Raw genomic sequence first — 26,716 nt, 5'->3', positions numbered from 1 at the left:
TTATCATTGTAAACATGTTACTTCCTGTTACCAGCTGGTGGCGCTATGACCGTAACTGACTATTGGCATCATAAGTGACTATCAGTGATGGGAGTAACGCGTTACTGTAACTCCACTATTTTTTTAAATCAAGTAACGCAATTACAATTACTGAAATTTAAATGAGTTCGTTACTCGCGTTACTCTATTTTGTAAAAAATAGACAAGACATATCTGACGTCGCAGGACCGTAGTTGGCGGCGCAATGATTCATTACACTTCATCATAGCTGACAGTGCATATAGAATGAACATGAAAAATCTAAACGGGACAACATACCTTTGTTTAAAAATTGTGCGCAAGTCATAATCCATCCGGTCTCATGTTTGTAAATTATCTTCACCAAGCAATCGCAGTATGACATCAACTTGCATTTGTAGTCCACAAAGGTAATAAATCTAAGAAATGTTCATATATTCTTAGATGTTTACATCGGCTTCATGGAAGAGAACGATCCGCGATTGTTGTTTCCACTAAAATATTCACAATGCGGTGTACACCCGTGTTAAAACTCCATATGTGTGAGCTCGCTTTTAGTTTTAGTTTCAGTCTCTCCGTATCCGAACAAAAAATCCACTCGCTCTGTGTCCGTCTGACAAAACAATCCACTCGCTCTGTGTCCGTCCGACAAAACAATCCACGTAGCCTACTCCGTTTTCTGAATAAATATCTTCCTTTAATCCTGTGTATCATTTAAATCCAACAGAAAACAAACAATATATGACCAAAGAGCGCAGTCCCTGCGGCAAGCTTCACAAGCTGTGTTCCAATTCAAGGGCTGCACCCTACTAAGCATGCAATAAAAGGTGAGCACTCGGCCATTCAAGGCGCTCAGAAGTTCGCGAAGAGAACTGAAATGAGACGGTCTAACCTTCGGAGGACCCATAATTTGCCTCATCTGCTGCACGCGCATCGTGCCTGTCAGCAGGACACAGCGGAGACGTTTCTAACTTAATAAAATAAATATGAAATCAGAAAAATTATAATTTATTTTACAAAATTTGACATGTTGACACAATTGTCTCCTAATTTTTAAAGAGACACTACACAATTTTAACACATTTTATATTTTTGTAAACATGCAGAATATTTGTCTAAATGGTCTAAATGATATACATAAATAAACTAAGTTTACATATTAAGATAATTTCTAACAAAAATATTCAAAGGTTGAATCTAAAGCAAAATAGGCTCCTACAGTATGTGATATATTAGAGTCTTACGTGTAAAATAGCCCATCCATATCATTTTACTGTTTGACTGTTCAGTACTGTTCATATTTAAATTTAAAAAGCAGACATAAAAGTAACTTAAAAGTTACTTTTCTAAGTAACTAATTACTTTTGATATACAGTAACCGGTAGAGTAATTCAGTTACTTTTAAAAGAAGTAATTAGTAACTGTAACGAATTACTAATTTTTTAGTAACTTGCCCAACACTGGTGACTATTGACATGTAGATGTGTTCAGTCCAGGACTCTTATTAATCATGTAAAGTTAGGGAAAGGTCGGTCATTGCATAATCAGTGTAAACATGTCACTTCCTGTTGTCAGCTGGTGGCGCTATAACCATAAGTGACTATTGACATGTAGATGTATTCAGTCCAGGACTCTTATTAATCATGTGAAGTTTGGGACAGATCAGACATTGCATAATCAGTGTAAACATGTCACTTCCTGTTGTCAGCTGGTGGAGCTATAACCATAAGTGACTATTGACATGTAGATGTGTTCAGTCCAGGACTCTTATTAATAATGTGAAGTAAGGGAAAGATCAGACATTGCATAATCAGTGTAAACATGTCACTTCCTGTTGCCAGCTGGTGGCGCTATAACCATAAGTGACTATTGACATGTAGATGTGTTCAGTCCAGGACTCTTATTAATAATGTGAAGTAAGGGAAAGATCGGACATTGCATAATCAGTGTAAACATGTCACTTCCTGTTGCCAGCTGGTGGCGCTATAACCATAAGTGACTATTGACATGTAGATGTGTTCAGTCCAGGACTCTTATTAATCATGTGAAGTTTGGGACAGATCAGACATTGGATAATCATTGTAAACATGTCACTTCCTGTTGCCAGCTGGTGGCGCTATAACCATAAGTGACTATTGACATGTAGATGTGTTCAGGTCATGAATCTTAGCAATCATGTGAAGTTTGGGACAGATCGGACACTGTATGCCTGAGTTCCAGCAACCTGTTTCATAGCGAAACATCAAATTTTGGCTGGCCGAAATAGACACAAATTTTAATATAGAATCAAATCCTTCGCAATTTAGCATCACAAAGGCCTTAAGATGAGACTCGCCAAATATGATGATGATCCGACGAAAACTGTAGGAGGAGTTAGTTAAAGTATGACTGCTGGAAATGAGAAAAACTGAGCCAAAATCTGAGAAATAATTCAAAATAGCTGACTTCCTGTTTGGTTTAGGGCGTTGCTCCAAGAGACTTTTTTGTAGGGCTTGTAATAATACATGAGCATACCGAAATTCGTACATGTAAGTTAAACACAGTCCAAGGGCTGCTTCATTCAATATTTGAAAGTGGCGCTAAAATATGTTCCTTCAGGTTGCCAGCAGGTGGCGCTATGGCTATAAATGAAAATTGTTATGTAGATGTGTTCAGGTCAGGACTCTTAGCAATCATGTGAAATTTGGGACAGATCAGACATTGTATGCATGAGTTCCAGCAACTTCCTGTTTCATTGGAAAACATCAAACTTTGTTGGGCCAGAACCGACACAAATTTTTACGTAGAGTCAAATCCTTCGCAATTTAGCTTCACAAAGGCCTTAAGATGACACTCACCATATATGAAGATGATCCGACCAAAATTGTAGGAGGAGTTGATTAAAGTATGATGCCTGGAAATGACAAAAAAGCTGCGCCCAAATCACAAAATAACTCTGAATAGCTGACTTCCTGTTTGGTTTACAGCTTCGCATCGAATTTCAAAATTGTACGTCAAACACAGTCCGAGGGCTGCTTAGTTAAAAATTTGTAGGTGGCGCCATTTTCCCACGCTTAATTCCAAATCCTACACCACATGTAAATTTTCATCACTCTTGACATCTGTGCAAAATTTCATGAGTTTTCGAGTATGTTTAGGCCCTCTAAAGTCCCGCTGAAGTCGGAGAAAAAGAAAAAAAAAATAATAATAACTCCTTGAAGAACAATAGGGTCCTCACACCCCGGTGTGCTCGGGCCCTAATCATACAAATACAAACCAATAGTATTTACATTAGAACAGGAAATATAAAAACCTTTCATACCTGGTAAAGACGACACACAGTAATTGTGCGGGATATCTGGTTACAGATTCCCTGAAATGTTTGTCAGATCTCCTTATATACCCAGATAGAATAAACATTATGTAAACATTATTTATCAATGGAAGTTTGCAGTGATTGGTTCTTACAGACCTATGGGAGGCACCTCGTCCTGGATACATTTGTAGTGGGGTGTACGCCCCTTGGGTAGAGTTAAGTTTTCTTAACTCTATTAAACCTTTTTACTATTTGTTTTATTGATGTGAGAATGAGACCTGTGTACCAGTCGCGATAAAACCTTTGTAATGAAGTGAAACATGAATATCTTCCACTGTTATTTACATTTGATATGACCTTTCTTACACATAATCATCTGGTGTGCTGTAAACTGTCCTGTGTTGAGGAGGTAACAAGGAAAGGAGGGGTAGAGGGGTCAGACATTTGTCTGCAGGTCCATCATTTGTATGGAGATGTGGTGTTTGAAAATCAAGTGTAACTCTCCAGGGAGTCTCCTGTAATCGAGATAAAGTTCTGGTTCCCGAGAGGGGTGTTTTGGGGGTCTTGGTCCCCTGCCGTGAGTCCTGGAGGAAAGTTGTTGTGTTGCAAAAGGTTCTCTTTTGATGTTCTGCTGCCTCAGGCACCTACAGGGCACACACACTGCATTCTCGGGCGTCCATGCTGTTTCTCAGGAAGGGCTGACCTTTTGGTCAGGATCAATCAAAATTCTTACAGTATTTCCCCGCTTGGCCCCGTGGGCGAATTGTGATAGGGTACCTACGGGGTCATAAAAATCAAATTTTTTTTTTTTTTTTTTTTACAGTCTTTGGAACACGGGTATTTGCAGTGGGCTGAGGGCAAGGGCAGCGTGTGTGGATTCCTGTGTAGATCTGATGAGGTGCCTGAAGTAGCAGCACTGGAACATAGTGAAGGTGAAGATCAGGGCACTGCCAATGGCACAACCCCGGAACACCCAGTCCCACCAGGTGTATGTGTACTGTGCCGACCGAGTGGATGAACTGGATAACAGTTGTGCAGTCTTTCGTGCCAGGTTGATCTCAACCTGCGCTTGGCTGAGGTGGTATTCAGTTTGCAGGATCAGTCTCTGTGTTAGCTCCATCGTGTCAACCACAGCTTGGGTACCTTGCTCATAGAAAGTGTCATCCCACCATGGCGAAGTCTCTGTGTCCAGTGGCACTCTTCCTAAAATGTTGACTTGACCCATCGAAAGGTCTTCTGTCACTTCCAAGCAGAACGAGTGATTAGCAGAGCAGGTCAGTCCTCCGTAGGTAAAAGAGTTCATCTCACTGACCACGCACCACTGTGAGTGTGACACCTGGATAACATCAGAGTAACCATGCAGCTACTGAACATTTATAAGTTTGGTGTCATTGAGGAAGAAAGGTTGCAATGTGTTACATGTACAGATAACATAATTGTGCGTTTCATGGCAACATGTGCGACTGGTAAACAAGGTCTCATTACCCTTTTGTGTCATGTATCCAGTGAGGTGGTCCCATTTAATTACCTGATCCTTCACTACCACGCCCATAGAGCGTATGGTAGTGGAATTTGGAAAAACCTGATCTGGGTGTATTAAAGGAAAACTGGCGAAAAACCCAATACATCCATTACATTCATTTCCTGTAAACATCATTATGGTGGATAGTAATTCAGAATATCTTAAATTTTTCATTTGTTCTGGTTCATACCACCTATGTAGATCTAAGATCTCTACAAGGTCATTCAAAACATGTCTAGGTGTCTTGTACAGACGAAGATCAAGGATTTCTTGTCTAGCAGCAGTGAATAGATCTTGTGCATATGTCCTACAGGCTAAGTCACGTGCGATGGTACGGGTCTGATTGAATAATGTGTGGCTGATCGCAAGAAGCGCCTGCGCTTCGGATCGAACCGCCTTTATGATATTTTCATTGCTATTTGTGATATGCTGAAAACCAGTGGCCACCTGGTTTGCCAACCATGTTGAATATTGTGATTGTTCAGTTATTTTGTAGTTGTTGGCAATGGAATTAACTGAGCCGAAGAGACCTGCTATGTTTCCGAGCAGATCTCGTTTCGAGCGTGCAGGTGAGATTTGCACCGCAAGTCTGTTTTTGTAATCAGAAATTAAATCATCGATTCGTGACTGTAGCCATGCATATGTCTTGTCATTGTTATCACAGTGATTAACATAAGCAGATAAAATGTTGGAAATATTGTATGATACATGTGTCATTACTAGATTTACATCATGAAATAATGTCTTGTTAACATTCCCTTTTATCAATCCACCAGGAGGAATAGGATACAGTTTCGGACATTTCTTTGGTTTGCTATATCCACAGGTGGTTAAATTAAAGCAATGATTCATTGTCCATGTGCAATTCTGTGGCCCAGTGTAATTATCTGGGTCATTGACACATTTTCCCACGCAATACATGCCTTCTCTCCGGCTAGTCCAGACAAAGGCTTCGGGTTGATTGTTATTAGGTACATATGAAGTTACATCGAATTTATATTCGGTATATCTCATATGTGTATTGTTGATTGTCTCAGTGTGTGTGCACCTATATATTGCGGGCTCTAAATCTTTGGTTGAATAACAGATTTTAGGATCTAATCCATTGTTGGTTTTTTCATAGAGAGTGCGCATGCTCCCAATCTTTGCTCCTGGCTCTGCTTTAAGTTGATACCAGGCTGTTATGTTGTGGAAAAATGTGGGTGCCGGTGTGTCACCTGAAATGTTTACTATAGGGAGATGGTCGGAGCCTACTTTACAGCAAATTTTTGATGCGCAATTTGGTTCCGGTACTACTCCGGGAGGCCACGTGACTAGTTTTCTAGTTGAAAGTGTACTGAAAAATGTGGATGGCCTCTTTGTATATTTCCATACCCATCTCCCGCATTCCAGTGTGTGTGTGAGTGAAACCCTTTGACCCAGCTTGATGCAAGTGGGTCCAGAAACTTTCCTCTCGTCCGGTCTCCATGGGATTGCTGCAGTCAACCTGGGAGATGAAACAGAGAGAAATGTTAATAATTATCGATTAGCGGAACCTTTGAAGATTTTGCACTGGGACATGTGGTACCATTTCAACTTCCCCTTGACACTTATGGCCACACAGCTATTGCATATAGCTTTTATCTCATGTGGTCCATGCCATCTGGGTGTGAATGGACCCTGTTTTACAAACACCCGTATCATGATCATATCACCCTCAGTGAATTTGATTTCAGAGGTTGGGTTAAATTGTGCATCATTCATTAGGTCCGACTGTTGCTGTTTTAAAGTGGTTTGTGTTTGTAACACTGCCAGTCTTTGTTGTAGTTGTGTTAGCACAGTCTGTTGTTTTGCAAGCACAAGGGGTCCCAGATCAGCTGGGGTGATTTCTGGGTCGATGGGTAGTTTCATGACTCTGCCTGTCATGAGTTCGAACGGGCTGATGCCTGTTGCTTTGGATGGGGTCGCACGCAAAACTTTCAGAACTGTTTGCAGTGCATCAGTCCACCTGTTTTGATGCTGCATTATTTGTTTTGAGATGCTTTCTTTAATCGAGCGATTTGCGCGCTCTACCATACCTGAGCTTTGCGGCCTGTATGGAACATGAAATCTCTGTTTGATATGTAGGATTTCACATATTTGTTTCATTACCTGACCTGTGAAGTGTGTTCCTTGGTCAGACTCAATCTGGGTTGGTGTTCCCCAAATTGGGAGGATTTGATTTGCCATTACTCGTGCCACTGTGCGTGCGCTGTTGTCGCGAGTTGGAATCGCGTCCACCCACTTTGAAAATTTATCAATTATGACGAGACAATAGCGATATCCCCCTTTGGCAGTGGGTAATGGGCCAATAAAATCTAGCTGTAAGAATTCCCATGGCCCTTTTGGTGGTTCTGGGCGACACAATTTTGTACGACCAGTTCTACCCTGGTTGATGGTGGCACATACGAGGCATGTGTCGCACCATCTTTCAATGTCTGATGCCATTTTTGGCCACCAGAAGTTTTTCTGTATCAGCTGTTGTGTTTTGGTAGCTGATACATGTGCATAATCATGGTACAATTTGATCACTGGTTTCTGCAGGGCCTCTGGAATTATGTATTTCCCATCTCTGAGAACCATACCTTCTACGATGCTGATTAACTGATCCTGCTGTAGTTGCGGTACAAGCTCTCCATCTGACAACCATAACTCTTGCTGGTATTGTTTTAAGTCAATGGGGGCAACCTGTATGGCACTCACAGAAGGGGCAATCAGCTCGTCGGGCTGCCATTCACTCCCTTTAATGGCTGGAGGTTTGGCAACTTTGTCAACGATGTTCTTATTATTCTCGTGCTCGTCTGTGCTTTTAGCGATGTGCGCGCGCACTTTAATGACTGAGATTGGTGAGTTGTGCGTTTTGATTGCTTGCCAAATTGCGGTGATTGTGTCAAAATGTTTTATTGGTGTTCCGGCGGATGTGAGAAACGTTCTTAATTGCCATTGGGCCATAAAGTCATGCACGACGCCGTGTGTATACCTGCTGTCGGTGTACACACAAATTGGTTCTGGGTGTGTCTTTATGGCTTCAAGCAATGCAATTAATTCGGCTTCTTGTGCAGATTTGTTTGCTGGTAGTTTTAACAACAATTGTTCTGAATCTGAGTTGAGGGGGTGGGGGGTCCACACGGCACATCCTGTATGGAAATTGCCATCATGCCAATATCTGGATCCATCAATGTACACTGGTGTTTGATTATCAAATTGTGTATCATGAACTGGACTTTGCATTTCATGTTTTGTTTGGCATGTGTGCGGGTGGCCCTCCATCTCCCCCAAGAGATGTGGTAGAATTCTTGTGTTTACCATAGTAATGTTGCGCGCTTGGATGTCTGCCAACCATCGCGCCAGTCTTTGCGACGATACGCCTTTGATTCAGCCCTGTAACAGCATTTGCACTGGCGTGTGCATTGTGTGCACAACAACAGATTGAAAACCGACAATGGGTTCTGTCGTTGTTAACATCCAATGAACCGCAAGAACATGCTGTGTACACGGGTCGAATCCCTGTTCAACTGGAGATTTCTTACGGCTATAGTATGCAATCGGGCACAACTTTCCTCCGTGATCTTGCGCTAGCACTCCACTTAGAGTATTTTCATGTGCATCAACCTGTATATGAAACGGCTTCGATGGGTTGGGCAAACCCAAAGCGGGCGCGGCGCACAAGTGTTGTTTTAAATCTGTAAAAGCCTGTTCGTGTTCCTCTGCCCATTCGAGGACATCAGACGGTTTTGATTTTCCCTTTAAGAGGGCGTATAGCGGAGCGGCTATATTTGCAAAGTCAGGGATGAAATCTCTTAGATAATTTGCAGTACCCAAAACTTTCTGTAGAGAGTTCAGCGTGTGCGGACGAGGCAGTTCAGCGACGCATTTACGTCTGTCATCTGTCAATGCCTTGTGGCTTTGGGTGATTGTATAACCTAGGTATTGAACTTCTTTTTGTGCAATTTGGGCTTTTTCTTTGTTCAATTTAAAGCCAGCTTTACCTAGTGTTGACAGCACTTCATCGACGAGTTGTAAGTGCTCATCGAATGAGTCTTCGGTTGCAATTAATATGTCATCGACATAGTGCATTACATTTCCGGTTCCGATTACGGGTTTTAGTGCGTCTTCTAACGCCCGATGAAAAATTGATGGCGCATTGTGCAGGCCCTGCGGCACGCGTTGCCAGGTGTGTTGTATTTGATTCACCGTGAAGGCCAATTTCCATTGGTCTTCACGTCTGACCTTGATGGACCAGAAGCCATTCTTTATATCAAGTACAGTAAACCACGACGCTCTGTTGGAGATTTGTGTCAACAAGGTTGAGGGGTTTGCAACGATAGGTGTAGCTTTGGGTAAAACTTTGTTAAGACGTTGGTAGTCAATACAAAGACGCCATTTACCATTTGGTTTTGGAACGGGCAGACACGGAGAGTTTGTGGTCGAGCTACATCGTCTGACTATACCTCTGGTTTCAAGCTGCTGGACTATTTCATGCACTGCTGTTTCAGCCTCAGGTTTGATGCGGTATTGTCTTTGTGGGGGAGGTGGCTCTCCCTCAATACACACAACAAAGTCAATGAGGCCACAGTCATGTTCATGATCAGCCCAAACAGTGCTATGTTTGTCAATCAACTGTTGAATGGGATCTGTAGTGGAAATGGACATGATTCTCACCACATTGCGTGGTGGACATTTTTTCACCGTCTTGTTAGTTTGAATTTCAATCTGTTTTTCAAAACAATGAATGACAAATCCATGTTTTTTCATGATGTCCATTCCCAGTACAGTTCCTTCACTGTTGTTTGGCAAATACCAAAAAGGTTCTTCAATTATGGCTACGCCTAAATCGAGTCGAGCGGGCTTGGTTTGTGTTGCTACCATTAGCGTGTCGCCGATGCCTTTAATGCGTATGGTTTCGTCTGTTAATGGCAATCGAATGTTTGTACATGAGCATGCTGCGCCGGTGTCAATAAGTACGTCAGCTAATTGGCCTCCTAAATTAGCTCTTATTTTGATCCGGTTGCCGCTCTTAATTATACTTCCTACAGCAATGGAGGCCACGCACCCCTATGGGAAGCTGTATTTTTCTGGCGGTGAACTCGCAACGATCGCTCCGTTCTGTGACTCATTTTGTTTTTTTTATGTGGCGAGGAGTATGTTAACTAGCTCCGCGGTTTTTTCAGAGGGGTCAGTTTGGTTTGATATTTGTGTTTTTTCCCAGTGTCTTTTGTGACAGTTTTTCGTCGAGTGTTTGTTTCTTTTACAGACGTTACAGAATTCTCTATTTTTAAACCCTTTGTGAGATTTTTCTCTGCCCTGTCCTTCTGTTGTCCATTGGGCGGACGCAACGGCGCGAGGTTTAGTTTTCCATCTATTTTCTATTTTTGAGCCCCAGTCTACTAGCGCATTGAATGTGTTTTCTGCCGGATCCACACCATTTAACAGTGCTTTTTGGACCGGGGGGCCAGCGTGATTTTTTATCATTTGTAACAATACTTCACTATCACGATTCGCGTCTTCCTTACCAGAATGCTCTTTAAATGTTACCCATACTCGCTCTGCATACGTTTCAAACGCTTCGTTGGGTGCTTGTTTTATGTCTAAAATTCTGCTCCAGTCTACGTAGGTTGGCCCTCTTAAGTTTATCATCGCCGCTTTTAACCGTTCATAAATTGCTTCATTGGTTTCGTCACCTTGTTTCTTTATTATGTCTCCGGATTTCATTTCTTCGGTCAATTTCGGTCTAATTTCATTAGATGGTGAGGAGTGCTATCTGCCACACGTCTCGGACATCTAGTCTGTACACTGTTGCTTGTAACATTAAAGTGTCCCAATACGGTTGAAACGGGCCTTTACGAGGCATCATCCCTACGACCTGTTTGTGTCGTGAGCACTCTTCGCATGTTAATGGACGACTAATGGTTGTAACCTCGTCGTTTTCATTTGTTATGGTTTTTAGAACGGCCACTTTTACTGAATCTTGCGGAACGTCGTTTGATTTTGCTCTAGTTTTCATTGGGCTTATCTGATTTGCACCCTCAGGCTCTTGCGTTGGGGCTCGGTTACGAGCATCCCTCTGCGTTTTAGCCTTTAACGCGGCTATATCATCATCATCGCTATCGCTTTTTGTTCCGGCGTCTAGCATTTCATTTATGGCTGCTTGTTTAATGGCAGCCACGGGGACACCCGAGTTATCGCAGCAGCCTTCGAGCGCGGATATGTAATTGTTACCGTTTTTGAGTTTCTTTTGAAGTTCGTCAATTTTTTTTGCCATCGTCTCGCTTTGTCTTGCCCAATTTTGTTTTTCATACCCAAACGAGTCGACCTGAGCTCGTAGCCTTTTTAGTTCGTCTGAACGTGAATTTTCAATCTCTTTTATGCTTGCAATTGTTCGCTCGTTTTTGTTTATGGTTGCCAAATCGTTGCGACGCAACAGATAAACAATAGCGAGGGGAGTTTTTTTGTATTTTGATTTCGTTTCCAGTTTATAGCCCTTGGCAGAATACCAGGATACGATTTCGTTATTGTTCCATGTGAGATTTAGTCCCTTCTCTTTTAACAGAACAAGGGTGTTTTTTAGTTTTAGCGCAGCGGTTTCCATGATTTCCTCCTCTACACTGCTTCTATAATGTCCCTGTGAGTCCATGTTTCCTCTAATTCTTATACCCCACCGGATTTCTACGGTCTCCGGTCTAACAATGAGCGTACCGGCTCGTTCTATCAGAATGGTGTCTGAATTGGGTGTGCAAAACTTTCCCTCAACACTTCTAATAGGCAAAAAGGAACGAACTTACCACAGCAGCTGTAGACAGGGGAGGAGGAGATCAAACCTCATATCTTTCTGTGGGAATCCAAAACTGAATAGTCGCGTCGGAAAGACGTCACTCGCCCGTGCAGGTAGAGAGATCACGTCGGGATCACCAACTTGTAAGGTAGGCACCACCCACTGGTCCAATGGCGGTCTCCAGAGGCGTGGCGAAGGATTCTCGCGCGTTTCAGTCTTTCCTTTCACATTGGATAATAAGATATAGATTTAAACATTCATTCAATTTAGTTAACAAACCCTTCGTTTAATCTGACTCCAATTTAATAAAGTGTGTTTGTTGTTGTTTAATTTATTATCATTTTAATCTTAATCATAATTTGTTCAGATGTTTGGTTACTCTTGTTTTGCCCTACTTGTTATTGCATCCGTTCATTCGGCTACTCATGTCGCTTTGGACTCACGCACCGGCCGTTTATTAATATTTAATAATCATGCGGGCCCACGATCACAACCGGATCAGGCTTGGTCGCTGCTAGAGGTTAGACCATATGTTCAGAAGGCCGCCTTTCATGCGTGCTCATCTCTGAACATACTTTATTTAGTCCCCATAGAGGTGCAACTTAATTATTACAACATTTGTTTCTAACCAGAGGCTCACGACCACTATCATAAAACAAACTGACCGTCTTCTCCAATGATAGCTTTGTATAATCGTGACATAACTTAATATGCAACTTAGATAGATTAATATTGAAATAACCAGAGGTTGAGGCTCGTCTGATTTAGAGTGGTCAGACAACATTTACATGTTACTCTAAACAGGAAATTAGCCTCCACGCATCTAATTTAACTTAAACTAGCGCCAAGTGCTAGTCGGATCTCTAAAATCCTCCGCTGATGTACTACTATGCCATCTAGTCTGGGATTTTAGTCCGTAAAAAACTAGCCTGATTTCCAGACGTTGCGGAAACAAGGATACATCGTAATTTACTAATCATGTCAATAACTTTCGTAGCCACAGAATAAATCCAAACATAACAATTTATTAACCAGGTAAGAAAATCACAATTCAAGCCAATTCAAAATTCAATAAAATATAATACAAATACAAACCAATAGTATTTACATTAGAACAGGAAATATAAAAACCTTTCATACCTGGTAAAGACGACACACAGTAATTGTGCGGGATATCTGGTTACAGATTCCCTGAAATGTTTGTCAGCTCTCCTTATATACCCAGATAGAATAAACATTATGTAAACATTATTTATCAATGGAAGTTTGCAGTGATTGGTTCTTACAGACCTGTGGGAGGCACCTCGTCCTGGATACATTTGTAGTGGGGTGTACGCCCCTTGGGTAGCGTTAAGTTTTCTTAACTCTATTAAACCTTTTACTATTTGTTTTATTGATGTGAGAATGAGACCTGTGTACCAGTCGCGATAAAACCTTTGTAATGAAGTGAAACATGAATATTTTCCACTGTTATTTACATTTGATATGACCTTTCTTACACATAATCATCTGGTGTGCTGTAAACTGTCCTGTGTTGAGGAGGTAACAAGGAAAGGAGGGGTAGAGGGGTCAGACATTTGTCTGCAGGTCCATCATTTGTATGGAGATGTGGTGTTTGAAAATCAAGTGTAACTCTCCAGGGAGTCTCCTGTAATCGAGATAAAGTTCTGGTTCCCGAGAGGGGTGTTTTGGGGGTCTTGGTCCCCTGCCGTGAGTCCTGGAGGAAAGTTGTTGTGTTGCAAAAGGTTCTCTTTTGATGTTCTGCTGCCTCGGGCACCTACAGGGCACACACACTGCATTCTCGGGCGTCCATGCTGTTTCTCAGGAAGGGCTGACCTTTTGGTCAGGATCAATCAAAATTCTTACAGCGCCGTCTACGAGACAAGCTTACGCGCTTAAATGGAACCTGTTTGTCGACTGGTGTTCTTCCCAAAGTGAAAACCCCCGAGAATGCCCGATTAGTGTTGTGCTTTTGTATCTCCAGCGTCGTTTGGAGAATAGGCTGTCACCATCCACTATTAAGGTCGATATCGCTGCGATATCAGCTCACCATTCACCCGTAAACGGTAGAACAGTGGGTCAGCACGACCTGGTCATTAGATTTCTCAGAGGCGCTCAAAGACTGAATCCTTCGCGTCCTCCCTCTATTCCTCCTTGGGACCTGTCCTTGGTGCTGAAATCACTCCAGGAAGCCCCATTTGAGCCTCTGCATAGTGTGAGTGTTAAATTTCTTACTATGAAAACATTAACTCTCCTTGCTTTGGCTTCTGTTAAGAGGATAGGGGATATTCATGCATTTTTGGTCGATGATTCGTGCCTTCAGTTCGGGCTGGCTGCATCCAGCGTAACACTGAGACCCCGGCCCGGCTTTGTGCCCAAAGTTCCCACCACTCCTTTCAGAGATCAAGTGGTGAACCTGCAAGCGCTGCCTTTGGAGGAGGCAGACCCAGCCATGGCTTTGTTATGCCCTGTTTGTGCACTACGTGTGTATATAGACAGGACGCAAAGTTTTAGGACCTCAGATCAGCTCTTTGTTTGTTACGGTGGTCAGCAGAAAGGAAAAGCTGTCACCAAGCAGAGGATGTCCCATTGGATTGTGGATACTATAGCCCTTGCATATCAAAAGCAGAATGTGCCTTGTCCATTTAATTTACGTGCTCACTCTACACGCAGTGTGGCATCATCTTGGGCACTGGCTCGCGGTTCCTCGCTAACAGATATTTGTAGAGCTGCAGGCTGGGCGACACCTAATACGTTCACAAGATTCTATAGTGTTCGTGTCGAGCCGGTCTCCACTCGGGTTCTTTCTACTGACTAGTTAAGAATGCCGAGGGTCGGCTCGTGTGTCGGCTTGGAGCCTCTATTTTGGTGCTGTACATTTGCACCACTATGGAAGGCCATCGGGGCAAAAACGTCACAAAAACTGTTTTTGCCTCTCCTCCACGCCCTGATAGCTGATGTTGCGGAGCATCCGCTGTCAACCTATCCCTGTTGTATTCTCTGTAAACCTGTGTAGGCTAGGCGTCCACATTTGTCCCCTACGTGGGGTTCATTTGTGTGTATAGTCCGTGGGGTTCTAATCCTCCACATTTTTCCTTAGCAGAGCCTGCTCTGCATCTCTCTGCATACCATGTATTGTTCAGAGACTTCTTTGAGCAACCTGTCGGTTGTTTCATATATTTTATGTCATCCATTTAACCTTCTTAGGGGATGGCTTCCGCAGTGTTCTAGCTCCGCTCAGTTTAGACGCTTCCCCAGTTCGCTGGTTAACTATCGTGGGTTAAGGAACAGGTAGTGACCGGCCTTCTGCATTTCGCCTTAGGTTCCGCCCCTTTATGTGGAGGGCGGAGGGCTTTTGCAGGCACTGGAAGGGTTCAGCTGCAGTGGCGTTTTGGTAGGGATTCCAAATTCGTTGGTCACGACGTGACGTCGTAGTGACCGACTGAAAGGGAACTTCTCGGTTACGTCCCGTCGCCACAGTTTGCTGTTCCATTGCTGTTTTCAGGCTGGGCACTGTTGCTCGGCTTCTCAGCAATAATATAGCTGATTTGGTATTATGCACCTGCGGCTTATATACGCACCTGGCGGGGCGGCGCCGGCATTATGCAAATACCTGCATGCCAAGTTCATTGGTGTTTTCATAGTTTCTCGAAGTAGATAGGTCACCCGCGAAGCGGTTCCTAATTCGTCGGTCACGACGTGATGTCTCCGTTCCCTTCCTTCAGAAAACGAGGGTTACATACGTAACCGAGACGTTTTCCTTGAATAAAAAAGTTTTTCATATTTTATGTTTTTATTCTATATTTGGAATATTCCACTTCTGCACAACTAATTGGAAACCTAACTCTTTGAAAGAATGTGTTTTTATCTGTAAAAGATTAATTTTAACAGCTGCTTTCATGTTTATTTAGAAAGGTTAGGCATTTGCCATCTTATTTGTTCACATTCAAACTTTACCTACTTTGGGTATTTAATTTTATGAATGGGGTTGTACTGTAAATTATGCACAGCAAGTTGCATTCATATTATAAATCCACTGAAAACATGGCATGTTTCCAGTAAATCATTTGGTGAGTTGCAGACTTTGCAGTGTAAAGTAAAATCTATATTTAGTGTTAAAAATTAGGGAGTTGAAACTGCCTCCCGATATCAGCGTTGATTCAATATGCAAAATCAATGCAAATTTCTATGTTTATTTGCGGTTGAGGCAAAGACCTTAATTTACCCATGTTGAAAGTGTGATGTTGAAACTTGATTCAGTTTTCAAAACCAAAAGGTAATTAAACGTTGGTCCCTGAGCCGGCATGAAATTATGACTCCAATAAATCTAGTTTTTTTTAAACTGTATTGTTCATTGTGGGACTCTTGGAGGTTTGTTTTCTTCTCTTTGTGGCATTTTGTTTATTGGATACCATTAAGGATCAATACAAACTTGTAATGGAAACCTATACAAACCAATAAATCCTAATGGAATATACTCAAAATACACTACGTAATGGAAACCATTTGGTAATGGTTAATGGCTGATTTGTAATGGAAATTTCTTGAATGGTTCCTATTGTTTTTTTTAACAGGGTGCAGCTTCATGTGTCCACGCTCCCTACAATACGATGTACTGTGACGTATAAGACATTCAGGGGTGGTTTCAGGTATTACCTTAAGCCAGGACTAGGCCTTAGTTTAATTAGGAAATATAACTAATCTTTGTCCGGGAAACCGCCCCTAAGACACATACTGTGACATTAAAAGTTATACTGCTACTGTTCACAGGCGCTTTTATGTATTTATTTTTATTAGGCTATTCCTATATTTGGTTTGTAACATTATGTGCCTGGTATTTGAGGGATTAAATGTCAACTCATTATTAAAGACAGGATGCACGGATGAAAGTTTTGTTTCGCTTTACTCAGATTCTTTCCAGAGAAAAAAAGGGGTGTGTTTATTTCATCGTGTTTTATTCTCAGTGCTTTCCTTTATTCATTCATTTATTCAGTCGGCTTTGAGAAAAGCATCACGATGAGCTTAAACTGAAGGTAAGCTTGAGAAACCTAACAATCTTCATGTAGCTACATCGTTTATCAAATGCAGCTTAGAAACAATTAAAGGTTCAATTGTACAGTATGCATATATTGTATGTTATGTTAGAAAACATTTGATTTTAAAGCTGTTTAATAAAATGTTTGAAGTAGGCTATAATAAACCTTTACCAAAGTATGAGAATCTTTACAGAGAATGAAAAACTCAGAAATATTCATTAAGATCAGATATATGGGATAAAAGCTGATATACAGGGTACTGTAACTGAAGCTGAAATATTATATTGATTTGATTTTTATTGGTCACTATATACAATGACCATAATTTCATTAGGTTTTTTTCAATGTACTATAAAATAAAGTAAAAATAACGATTGTGTTCAAACATGTACACTGCAAAAAAACGATGTGTTAATTTTTTACACATTGTGTGTCATGCAATTTAATGCGCTATTTCATGTTAAAATAAATGAAAGGGACAACACAAGTTGTGTTAAAAACAGTGATGGGAGTAATGTGTTACAATTAATTCTGTTACTGTAATTCCACAACTTTTAGCAGTAATAAACATGTAACTAAGTATTTTTTTGAATCAAGTAACGCAGTTACAATTACTGAAATTTAAATGAGTTGATTACTCACGTTACTCTCTTTTGTGAAAAATGAACACTTGCAGACAAGACATTTCTGATCTTATGTCACAGGACCGTGGTGGACGGCACAATGAATAATAACACAAAAGGTATGTTAGTTCAGGGACAACACATTAAATGTGTTGTCCCTATACTAACACACCTTCTGTGTTATTATTTTAAAAAATATTTACCGCTAAAAGTAGTGGAATTACAGTAACACAATGTGTAAAAAATTGACACATCGTTTTTTGCAGTGTAGTTAATAGATAGACACAAGGTTAACATTTAACTACAATTCCATTCCATTCAAACCGCACCCTGCAATCGAATCCATTTAAGTACTTTAACCCTTTATTGCATAAATTATGAACCAGTGGATCAAACTCTTTACACAGAGAAATGTGAATGTGCGTGATATATTAACTAAACACAGTATCAGGTCAAATAATGTGTAATGTTAAAAGATTTTTAGAAAGATACCACTGACTGTGATTTGACCGGGGATTGTTTGTTTGTGGCTTATTTACACACCGATTTTTCAGAAAATTTGTAAAAGATAATGTTTCAGAGATATATTTGCTGTGGTCAGTAACTCACAAGTGTGGTCTATCAATACTAGGTGATATTTTGTACAAATGTAAAACGACTTTAGTATAATTTCACTTTGAACATAAGTTGCTGTCAGTTGGGAAAAAAGTAACACAGCAGTACAAGATAGATTTCTTTGTATTACCCTTGTTTTTAGTACAGTTTTTCTCAGTTGCTTAAACACATTTCTTGAAACTATGCATCATATTCTCAAAACAGTAAACACAATTGCATAACATCTTACCCAATACTCCAAACATCACATTTTCAGGTCAAAATTAAGCTCTACACTCAAAACCATTCACTCTTACTGAAAAACCAAACGTTTCCCTCAGACAACACACACAAGCTTTCAAAAACACACACACACTACAACATAGTCTTACACACTGGTGCAATAAATTCAAAACAATATATCCAAAACTGGTAAGTTGCTTGTGGATCTCCCCCTCAAAAACCTTTTCACATGACCAAAAAAGACACAATCAATGTATGCATTAGCACATTTTTATTCGTTCATGTGCTACACAGCACAACTGTAAAAATAAAAAATAAAAAAATATTCCTCCTCAACATCCCGTCTTTGTTCTGGGTCAGGCCAGAGAATCTCGTCAACATCACAAGCTATATTGGTCCTAGCCAAACAGCGAGCATAAAATCCTCTTGCATGATCCACTTCTGGCATTCATCTACTGATATGTTGATCTGTATGGAAGGCAATTTGATGCATTCCTTTATTCCAGTAGCATAGTCCAACAGTGTGTACACACTAAAGTTACTTTACAGAGCAGTCTTACTGTAAATACATCTATCTGTTTTCCACCCCGAAGGCTCTGAAGATGGAGGCAACAGTGAAGTGACTCAGATTAGGCTGCACTCGTTACACAGCCTCTCTTATAGTCATACCATGGACAAGGACATGGTCAGCTAGAGTGGCCCGCCTCTCATCTGAGACTGCTTGTCACCTTGCCCTTCATCTCCCTCCTCCTCTTTCACCACGTCATCCTCCTCTTCTTCCTACTCCACCAAGTCGTCTGCCTCCTCTTTCACCATGTCCTCTTCCTCCTTCACCACGTCCTCTCCCTCCTCCTTCTTTCCCTCTGCCTCCTCCTCTCCTTCCTCCTTCACCATGTCCTCCTCCTCTCCTTCCTCCTTCATCATCACCTCTTCCTCCTCCTTCACCTCGACCTCCTTCTTTCCCTCTTCCTCTCCCTCCTCCTCTTCCTCCTCCTTCACCTCGACCTATTCCTTCATTTCTCTGTTGATCCATTGTTTCAAAGCTCAGTGAACTGATTCGGGTCCTTTTATCGATCTATTGAAGGATCTGATAGATATGTGTTCAATTTTGACTCTTATTGTTTCCAGCTTGGTAATTGTTTGCTAATTGAGCCTTAGCTGTGCTGACTTGAGTGAACAGTATTGAATGCTAGTGCTTTCCATATGACCACATGGTGTAAGCTCTGAAGTAAAAGACAGAGCTGAAGAAATATTGCGTTATTTCCTCACCATTTTGCGCATGTAGGTCTGGAATAAGCTGTTTTCAACCATGATAATTGCTAAAGCGGTCATTTTTCTGTTGATCAATCTACAGGTTATTTAGTGCTCTAACACATCTTGAGGTTTGACATCTCAGAGTTTAAACGACCCACTCATAGTTTTCATGAAGTGCAAAATTATCTATATAGGCTTTATTTCTTCTGTAAAGTTGAGCATTTTAACATGGTAGTCGAATTGACTCCGAAGCCAGCCTCTAGAGGCCACTCAATAATTTGCAGTTTAATTCACTTACGTGTTGGCTTCATCAGAGAGATCGGAAGGTTGCCCCTCAATTATAACACAACAAAATCATAGGTGTAGGTAGAAAAGCTAAGATATGGTTTTCAGATATGTCTGAGAAAGTTGCCACATTAGGAGCAGGAGAAAAGTGTTTAGTTTACTTTGATAAGATAGGACATTGCAGTACAAAATCCTGAAATGTGTCAAACATAAACATACTCCAAGACAATAATTACCAACCCAATACCACGAAATTACGTGACTATATCACGCATGGACCAGCGTTGCAATTACTTAGTATGAAATAAAAAAAATAAATTCTAAAATAAATGTGTATAAATAACACAAATACACAAAACAGACATCATAATTAAGCACCTATAAGTTAGCTATTCCACAATTTTAAAGAACGGGGAATAAAGGAGAGTTCCTGACATTTGAACCTGATTAACTTTAATAATAAAAAACTCAGAGAAGGCAAACTTCAGGATGTGTTACAGCATTGAACCTCACTCCCGACCTCAAGAGGTGATGGGCCTACTTCAGTAGGGATGGGCATCGATGCATCGCGTTCCCATTAAAAAGACCTGTCTAAAATCGATTCTGAATCGTAAGGCTCCGATTCAGTGTTTCATGCACAGCTTGTCAGCTTGTGCATGTACTACGGCTCCGTGATCAGTAGGAAGTCCTTATCGATCTATAATCAACACTCGTCAAACACAATCATTCAAAATATTCTCAATTATAATGAAAATACCTGAAAAAATCTGAAGAACAGCAATATAAACATGCCTCTAGATACTGTATTTACTGAATTAGTGTTTGTAATGCTACTTCTTCTGAGGCACAAATGGAGTTTCTGCACGAAAGCGCCCTCTGGCTTTTGAATGTGGCGGCATTTCACCATAATTCATTCAAATTCATTCATTGAGAAAACGCGCATTTGCACGATTAATTGTCACAACCCTAGCCTTCAGCTTACTTACTAGAGTGTCCCATTGCCATGCCAGGGCGATTTCTGGTTCGAGTCCTGTTGGGGCAGATGTGAGTAGGACCAGTAACATATACATTTTCCATTGTGAATGTTGATCTGCATCCATGTTAAACGTCGACACCTGTGTTTCACTACATTCCCCTTCATACCTTAGAATCTTTCTCATTCATGTACAAACAAAGCGGTTTCTCGCTATTACATAGTTTTCATGATGGCTAAATCACGTGCTTTGCGTTTAGGACCTATCAACCTTATCAACCTTTATCAACCTCCAGAACACACACAAGTACTGTGTATACTGCCTGGCCCACACAGAGGAAGCGCTCTCCAGATCCAAATACCTGCATTGCAACGAGTTCCCAGTCTGGTTGCTCCAGGTCTGGATAGTCATTGCTCTGAGGGAATTCGCATCCTTCATAAATGTGCAGTTATTTTGACATGGGCACCAATTAATTTTGTGATTTTCACATGGGGCAACAATTGGTTAGTATGCAATTAGTCTCAGCCTCAGACGTCACGCCCACAGACTGTTGGCTAAACGTCTGATGTTTTTCGTACACTTTTCTAGAAACCTGTGAGAATGTCAAAGTCGTCTGTGATTGGTTGAAATAAATCGGATTTCCAGGAGACGCGAGTGTCGCGATTAGTTTCGGTCCCTGGAAAACAAAGCTCTGACGTTCCATTGAGCATTGAGTTCATGTGGATAATAATGACAAGTTATCATGAGCTAAACATTGGATTCACAAAAATATGCAAAGTTCGTGGCATAGACTCTCTAAAAGACATCCAAGAATTTTGCTTCAGCCAGTTAATGGAGTAAAAAGTTTGGTTCTCCTGAATTGCTTGTAGGTGTTACAAAGTGGAGAGATATGCTTCAAACAGATGTTTAACGGGAGTGTCTCAATGGTGTGACTGTTGATGAAGTGCACAACAGTTTTCTATGGTAAGTAATGTTTATTAGTATGCTATTCGGTTGGCTGGTTATTTTTAATAAATGACTTGTTGCCAGCTGGCTCATTATTGTGGGGAGTCCAAAACGTGACGCTAGACAAAACAAACTGTCATTGGTTGTTTGACATGTCAGTCAACAACTCATGGGCGGGCTTTGTCCAGAAAAAGCAGCGAAAAACACATCAAGGTCTAGCTACGCGAGACTAGTATGCCAAACACAGGACACTTGAGGTTTCACCTCAAGTGTGTGTGTGTGTGTGTGTGTGTGTGTGCGTGTGCGTGTGTGTGTGCGTGGGTGTGTGTGTGTGTGTGTGTGTGTGTGTGTGTGTGTGTGTGTGTGTGTGTGTGTGTGTGTGTGTGTGTGTGTGTGTGTGCGTGTGTGTGTATCAGATGACCCCTCACTCCTCTACTTCGGGGCGCCAGCTAAAGAATTTCACTTTAACAATAAGAATGATCTAAATAGATAATTTAACAAATAAGAAAATATGTAAATTAGAGGAAGTTTGCCATCTAATTTATCTGAAGGATTTTGTGAGATTCTGGCCAGCTTGTAGAACCCTTTAACTGTATTATCAACATAAGACACAGTGAAGATAAACAAGAAACTAAAAACACTACTAAATGATACTAAAATATTAAAGAAAACAGAAAAAGAAAACTTAAATGCAAAGAATAGAAAATAAAAGTAAAGATGAAGGTCCCTTAAGTGAAGGTTTGCTCATCTGAGCTTCACCTTGTTGCAGACGCCAGTGATTGCCTTTCTGGACGAGAAGCTTGGAACGTGGTGTGATCCGCTTCATCTCTGGACGCACAGGCAAAAAACTCAGAACTTGTCAATCTGGTTTAGGCTCTGTTGTCAAACTCAGAACAAGGACTCAGGAACTTGGTTGGTTTATCGATGATCTGTTATTGTCTCTCTCAGCGGGAGACTCAGAATTTGTGTGCTCTGTTTCAGTCTCTTAGCACATGAAGACTCAGAACGATGAGGGTTTTGGTTTGTCCTGTTACAATTTATGGGGAAATTCAGAAACTGGATGTGTGCTCTGTTTCAGTCTCCTAGCATGCAGGTGGGAGACTCAGAACTTAGGTGTTAATGTCTTGCTTTTCAGGGTGAGACTCAGTGAGCAACGTCTAGAAAAAATAACTTTTTTAACTTTTCGAATAAGAAGGAGTTTGTATATTGGCACTTTTCCTGATGCATCACCGTGATTGGCTGCTGATGTCAGAGGAAACCCACAAAATGTGCCCACCTCTCTTCACTGTGAGGAATTTATTTGCATAGCATAAAGTACAGAGTTTATCTTTTGTCTTTAGAATTTCATCTATGCATTTCCCACTTACCAAACCACTTCTTAAATGCCATTGGCATTATCCTGAATGTGACAGCAAAATGTTACCATATCATACATACATTTATTCATATGTTCATAACATAGAGATTTAATTCAGAATGTCAGTGTCTCTAAATGAGTATGAAGTCAACAGGTGATGGTTTTAAGTCCATTTTTTTGGTGGAAGGATGTAAAGATTTGTCCTTTGGTTTAGCCAATACTTTTGTAAAGCCAGGCTATGTGCTTAAAGAATTTACGATCGGCCTGGATTCGGATGGGGTGAAGGGAGTTCGATAGGATATAGATAAATGGTGTGGACCAATCAAGAGTCTTCTGCCTCTCAGCTTTGACAATGAGGCCATAAAAGATGTTGGTCAGTTGTCTTATCTGATCATATTGGATACCTGTTTGTGTGTTAACCCACCAAAATCCAGTCAAAATAACAGCAGGGTCTGGAATGCTGGTTATCTGCTGTTCCTACACATGCTGCGGGCTGTACAGCTGCCTTTCTGGGATAGCAAGCATACAGTCCCATGCCCTTGTGCTGTCACGGACCACCAGTGCACCCTGGTCCTTTCAAGGCTATTTCCTATGGTATGTCAGTGGGATGAGGAGAAAGTATTGTCCATCGCGACTACAGAAAAGGACTGAACCAGGTTCTTAAGAAAAGTCCTCTGATGTCGAGCGTCCGGCTGTGGTGCAAGAGGAGTTCATGGTCATCCTCACCAAAGTAGTGGAGTAAGTCGACCTGGAATGGGAGTCCTCCAATGAGCCAATAAAGAGCACCGCACTGCTGCCCTGAGGAGACCCGTCGCTTCAAGTGCATTGCCCAGTCTATTGTTCATAACACAGGCTGCTTGGTGGTCCTGCATCGACATCTTTGGATCATCCTGATGGAGATTAAAAACACTGAATGCAAATGGCAGTTTGCATATATTATGCAGCATTATTGTTTTGTAGAAATTGTTGGATAACAGATGTCAAATGTATCCAGGGTCCAGTTGAAATGTAGAACTTGGTGGTGTGTCTTGTCAAAACACAGAACACAACCTAATCCTTGGCTATCAGGATGCACATTAGGATGTCAATGATGTTTTTTGGTCACTACAAACAATAAAACAAAGAAATCAAGCTCACACAAGTAATAAAGAAGATCAATCTCATACAACAATATCAAACATAATATATCTGTAAATTCAGTTTTGATAATGGTAAACATTCAATTCGCCAAATTCAAATACACAATGCTGACAAAAACATATCACATCCTATGGAAAGGATTCACAAACATGGCTGGGTGCCCATTTACAGAACCACACCTCACCAATGTAAGAGAACAAAGGGTAGGGGTGAGGCCTACTTATAGACCTCAGCTAAGAAATTATGGGCAATGAAGTGCACTGGAATATGGCAGTAGGATTGTGGGAAATGTAGTTCAACAAATCTAGTCCACAAAAACAATGTAGTCGTCAGTCTTTCAACTTTCCCTAAACCTTTAAAAATGCCATGTACTCCTTGCCCTGCCCCACACAGATATTTAAGATTAATAGATAATAGAAGTTAATAGCTTTTTTCTCAATTTGTTTCAGCACAGCGGAGACTGTAAAAAAACACAATGAGTTCAGAATCGAAGCTCAAGAAGAAAAAGTAAGTCACAGTTTTGATTGATTTGTTTTTCATCTTAAAATGAATATATCATTTTGGGGCAGTTTCCCAGACCGTTCTTAAGACTAGTCCCAGACTAAAAACATGTTTGAGGTGTCTTAACTTTAAACAGCTAGCACTGACATGACTCAAATGTCCTAAAATAAGGCCTAGTCCTGGCTTAATCCAAACCCTGTCCAGGAAACTATCCATTAAACAGCACTGCTTGTAAGGTACATTTAGAGGCAGTTTCCCGGAAAGGGCTTAGACTAATCCTAGACTAAAATAAATGTAAGTGCTGTCCAAACTAAAAAACAACTTGCACTGACGTATCTTAAAATACATCAGTGCCCTTAGTATTGCCTCAAAATAAACACAAGTAATGTTTTAGTAGGGCATGTTTGTTAAAACTAGTTATATTTCCCAATTAAACTAAGGCCTAGTCCTGGCTTAAGGTAATCACTGTCTGGGAAACAACCCATGTGAAAACCTTAAAGAAAACATTGTTTGATGTTTCACAGACAATTATGAATACAATAACAATTAAATGAACTGTTTATTCATGTATTTTAGAACATTGAATTGAATTTGCATGTGTTTTGTGTGGTCATTTTTAATATGCTTTAATACAGAAACAGATTTGGTGCGACGTCCCCTCCATTTATTGATTATCTGAAAGAGATTTTAAGAAGATACCCAGATGGGGGACAAATACTAAAGGTATGTTTACTGGAATAAAATAACACCTTTACTGTTTATTGGACGTTGTATAGCACTTTATACTAGTATTGGATGCTTTGATGTGCCATGACTTTTTTAATTTTTAGAAGTACACATTTTCTAATGCCATTTTTGATTGTTACAACTATTTAATGTTAAACCAGACATTATTTAACATAAAATGAAGCCAACATAAAAAGTAGTAGGCTTTAGTTTTAAGCACATGAAATATCTGTTTATCGGCATGAATGTTGGCCTGTATGATGACTGTAAATGTGATGTGACATCTCAGGAGCTGATTCAGAATGCAGACGATGCAGGAGCTTCATCTGTGGTGTTCATTCATGATGAGAGACATTATGGGACTCAGAGCCTCTGGAGTGAAGAGCTCAGAAAATATCAGGGTATGAAATGACATATGAGTTTCATATGAGAGATCAAAGTAATGCATGATATCTGTCCCTACTCTGCTTACATTAATACCGTACTATATGTGACATCTGTGCTGCTGCTCATTTGAAAATCATCAGTGTTTACGTAAGGGATAATGTAGAGGCAGCCGGTAGTTATCGGGAAATAAGCCCCGACAGTGAAGGGGCTTATTTCCCGATAACTACAGGCTGCCTGTACATTATCCTGCTTATTACACGGCTACTTGTCACATAAGAAAAAAACCGGACATAAATATAAATTTGAAACATTTAATTGGCATATTTGTTTTAAATTAACATTTTTATCCTTCCGCGAAACTTTGCACAGATGCATAAAATGATCGTAATATCTTATTAAGATCCTCTGCTTCATACTTGTCTGTCTCCATTTTTTCTCTTTTAGCCAGTCTTTGAGAAGTTTTAATGCCCATTCTGTATTTTTTTTGTTTGTTGGCTTCGTAGCTGTCATGCTCTATTTTGTCAAATTCAGTCTCAGTAAGCTTGTCGTGGTTGTCCAGTGTTTGTCACAAGATGGCGCCAAACAGTAATCTTTATTGATCTTTATTGGCGCGGAGCGATTTTACTCGTACAAGTAGTCCGGCTATGCGTTATTACTTTGGAGCGGTTATTATTTGAAAAGAACGAACCTGCAAATGTCTTAACTGACCAATCAGAATCAAGCATTCCAGAGACCCGTGTAATAATGAGTATTAAATTACTGTTTTAACTGTGTTTTTTGGCAGGCCCTGCTCTCTACGCTTTCAATGACGCTGCATTCACAGATGAAGACTGGGAGGGGATTCAGAAAGTCGGCCGAAGCATTAAACACGACGATCCAACAAAAGTTGGGAGATTTGGGATTGGCTTCAACTCTGTTTATCATATTACAGGTATTATACACTAAACAAATTAAAACCACATATTCTTTGCCTTTACCAGCTGGTTACAAAACAACCAAATTCTACATCCAGTCAGAACCAGAAAA

At 40.7% G+C, this 26,716-nt stretch overlaps 1 protein-coding gene and 1 pseudogene across 1 annotated transcript in view; one reads left to right on the top strand and one right to left on the bottom strand.

Annotated features, from left to right (window-relative positions):
• Positions 1 to 3,310: 3,310 nt before the first annotated feature.
• LOC129437628 (uncharacterized) lies at positions 3,311 to 12,225 on the bottom strand (annotated as a pseudogene).
• A 4,362-nt stretch (positions 12,226 to 16,587) lies between these two features.
• The window catches only part of LOC141350229 (sacsin-like), a 34,473-nt gene continuing 24,344 nt past the window's right edge, over positions 16,588 to 26,716 (top strand). The window contains exons 1-5 of the mRNA XM_073854887.1: positions 16,588 to 16,658; positions 24,526 to 24,583; positions 25,213 to 25,300; positions 25,593 to 25,704; positions 26,475 to 26,621. Of these exons, the coding sequence (XP_073710988.1) occupies positions 24,552 to 24,583; positions 25,213 to 25,300; positions 25,593 to 25,704; positions 26,475 to 26,621 (379 nt within the window). The 5' untranslated portion in view covers positions 16,588 to 16,658; positions 24,526 to 24,551. The remainder of the gene's footprint in view (positions 16,659 to 24,525; positions 24,584 to 25,212; positions 25,301 to 25,592; positions 25,705 to 26,474; positions 26,622 to 26,716) is intronic.

The sequence above is a fragment of the Misgurnus anguillicaudatus genome, chromosome 17 (genome assembly GCF_027580225.2).
Source record: "Misgurnus anguillicaudatus chromosome 17, ASM2758022v2, whole genome shotgun sequence".
Lineage (NCBI taxonomy): Eukaryota > Metazoa > Chordata > Actinopteri > Cypriniformes > Cobitidae > Misgurnus > Misgurnus anguillicaudatus.
The sequence above is the reverse complement of the archived record's forward strand: the minus strand, read 5'-3'. Positions and strand labels throughout refer to the sequence as shown.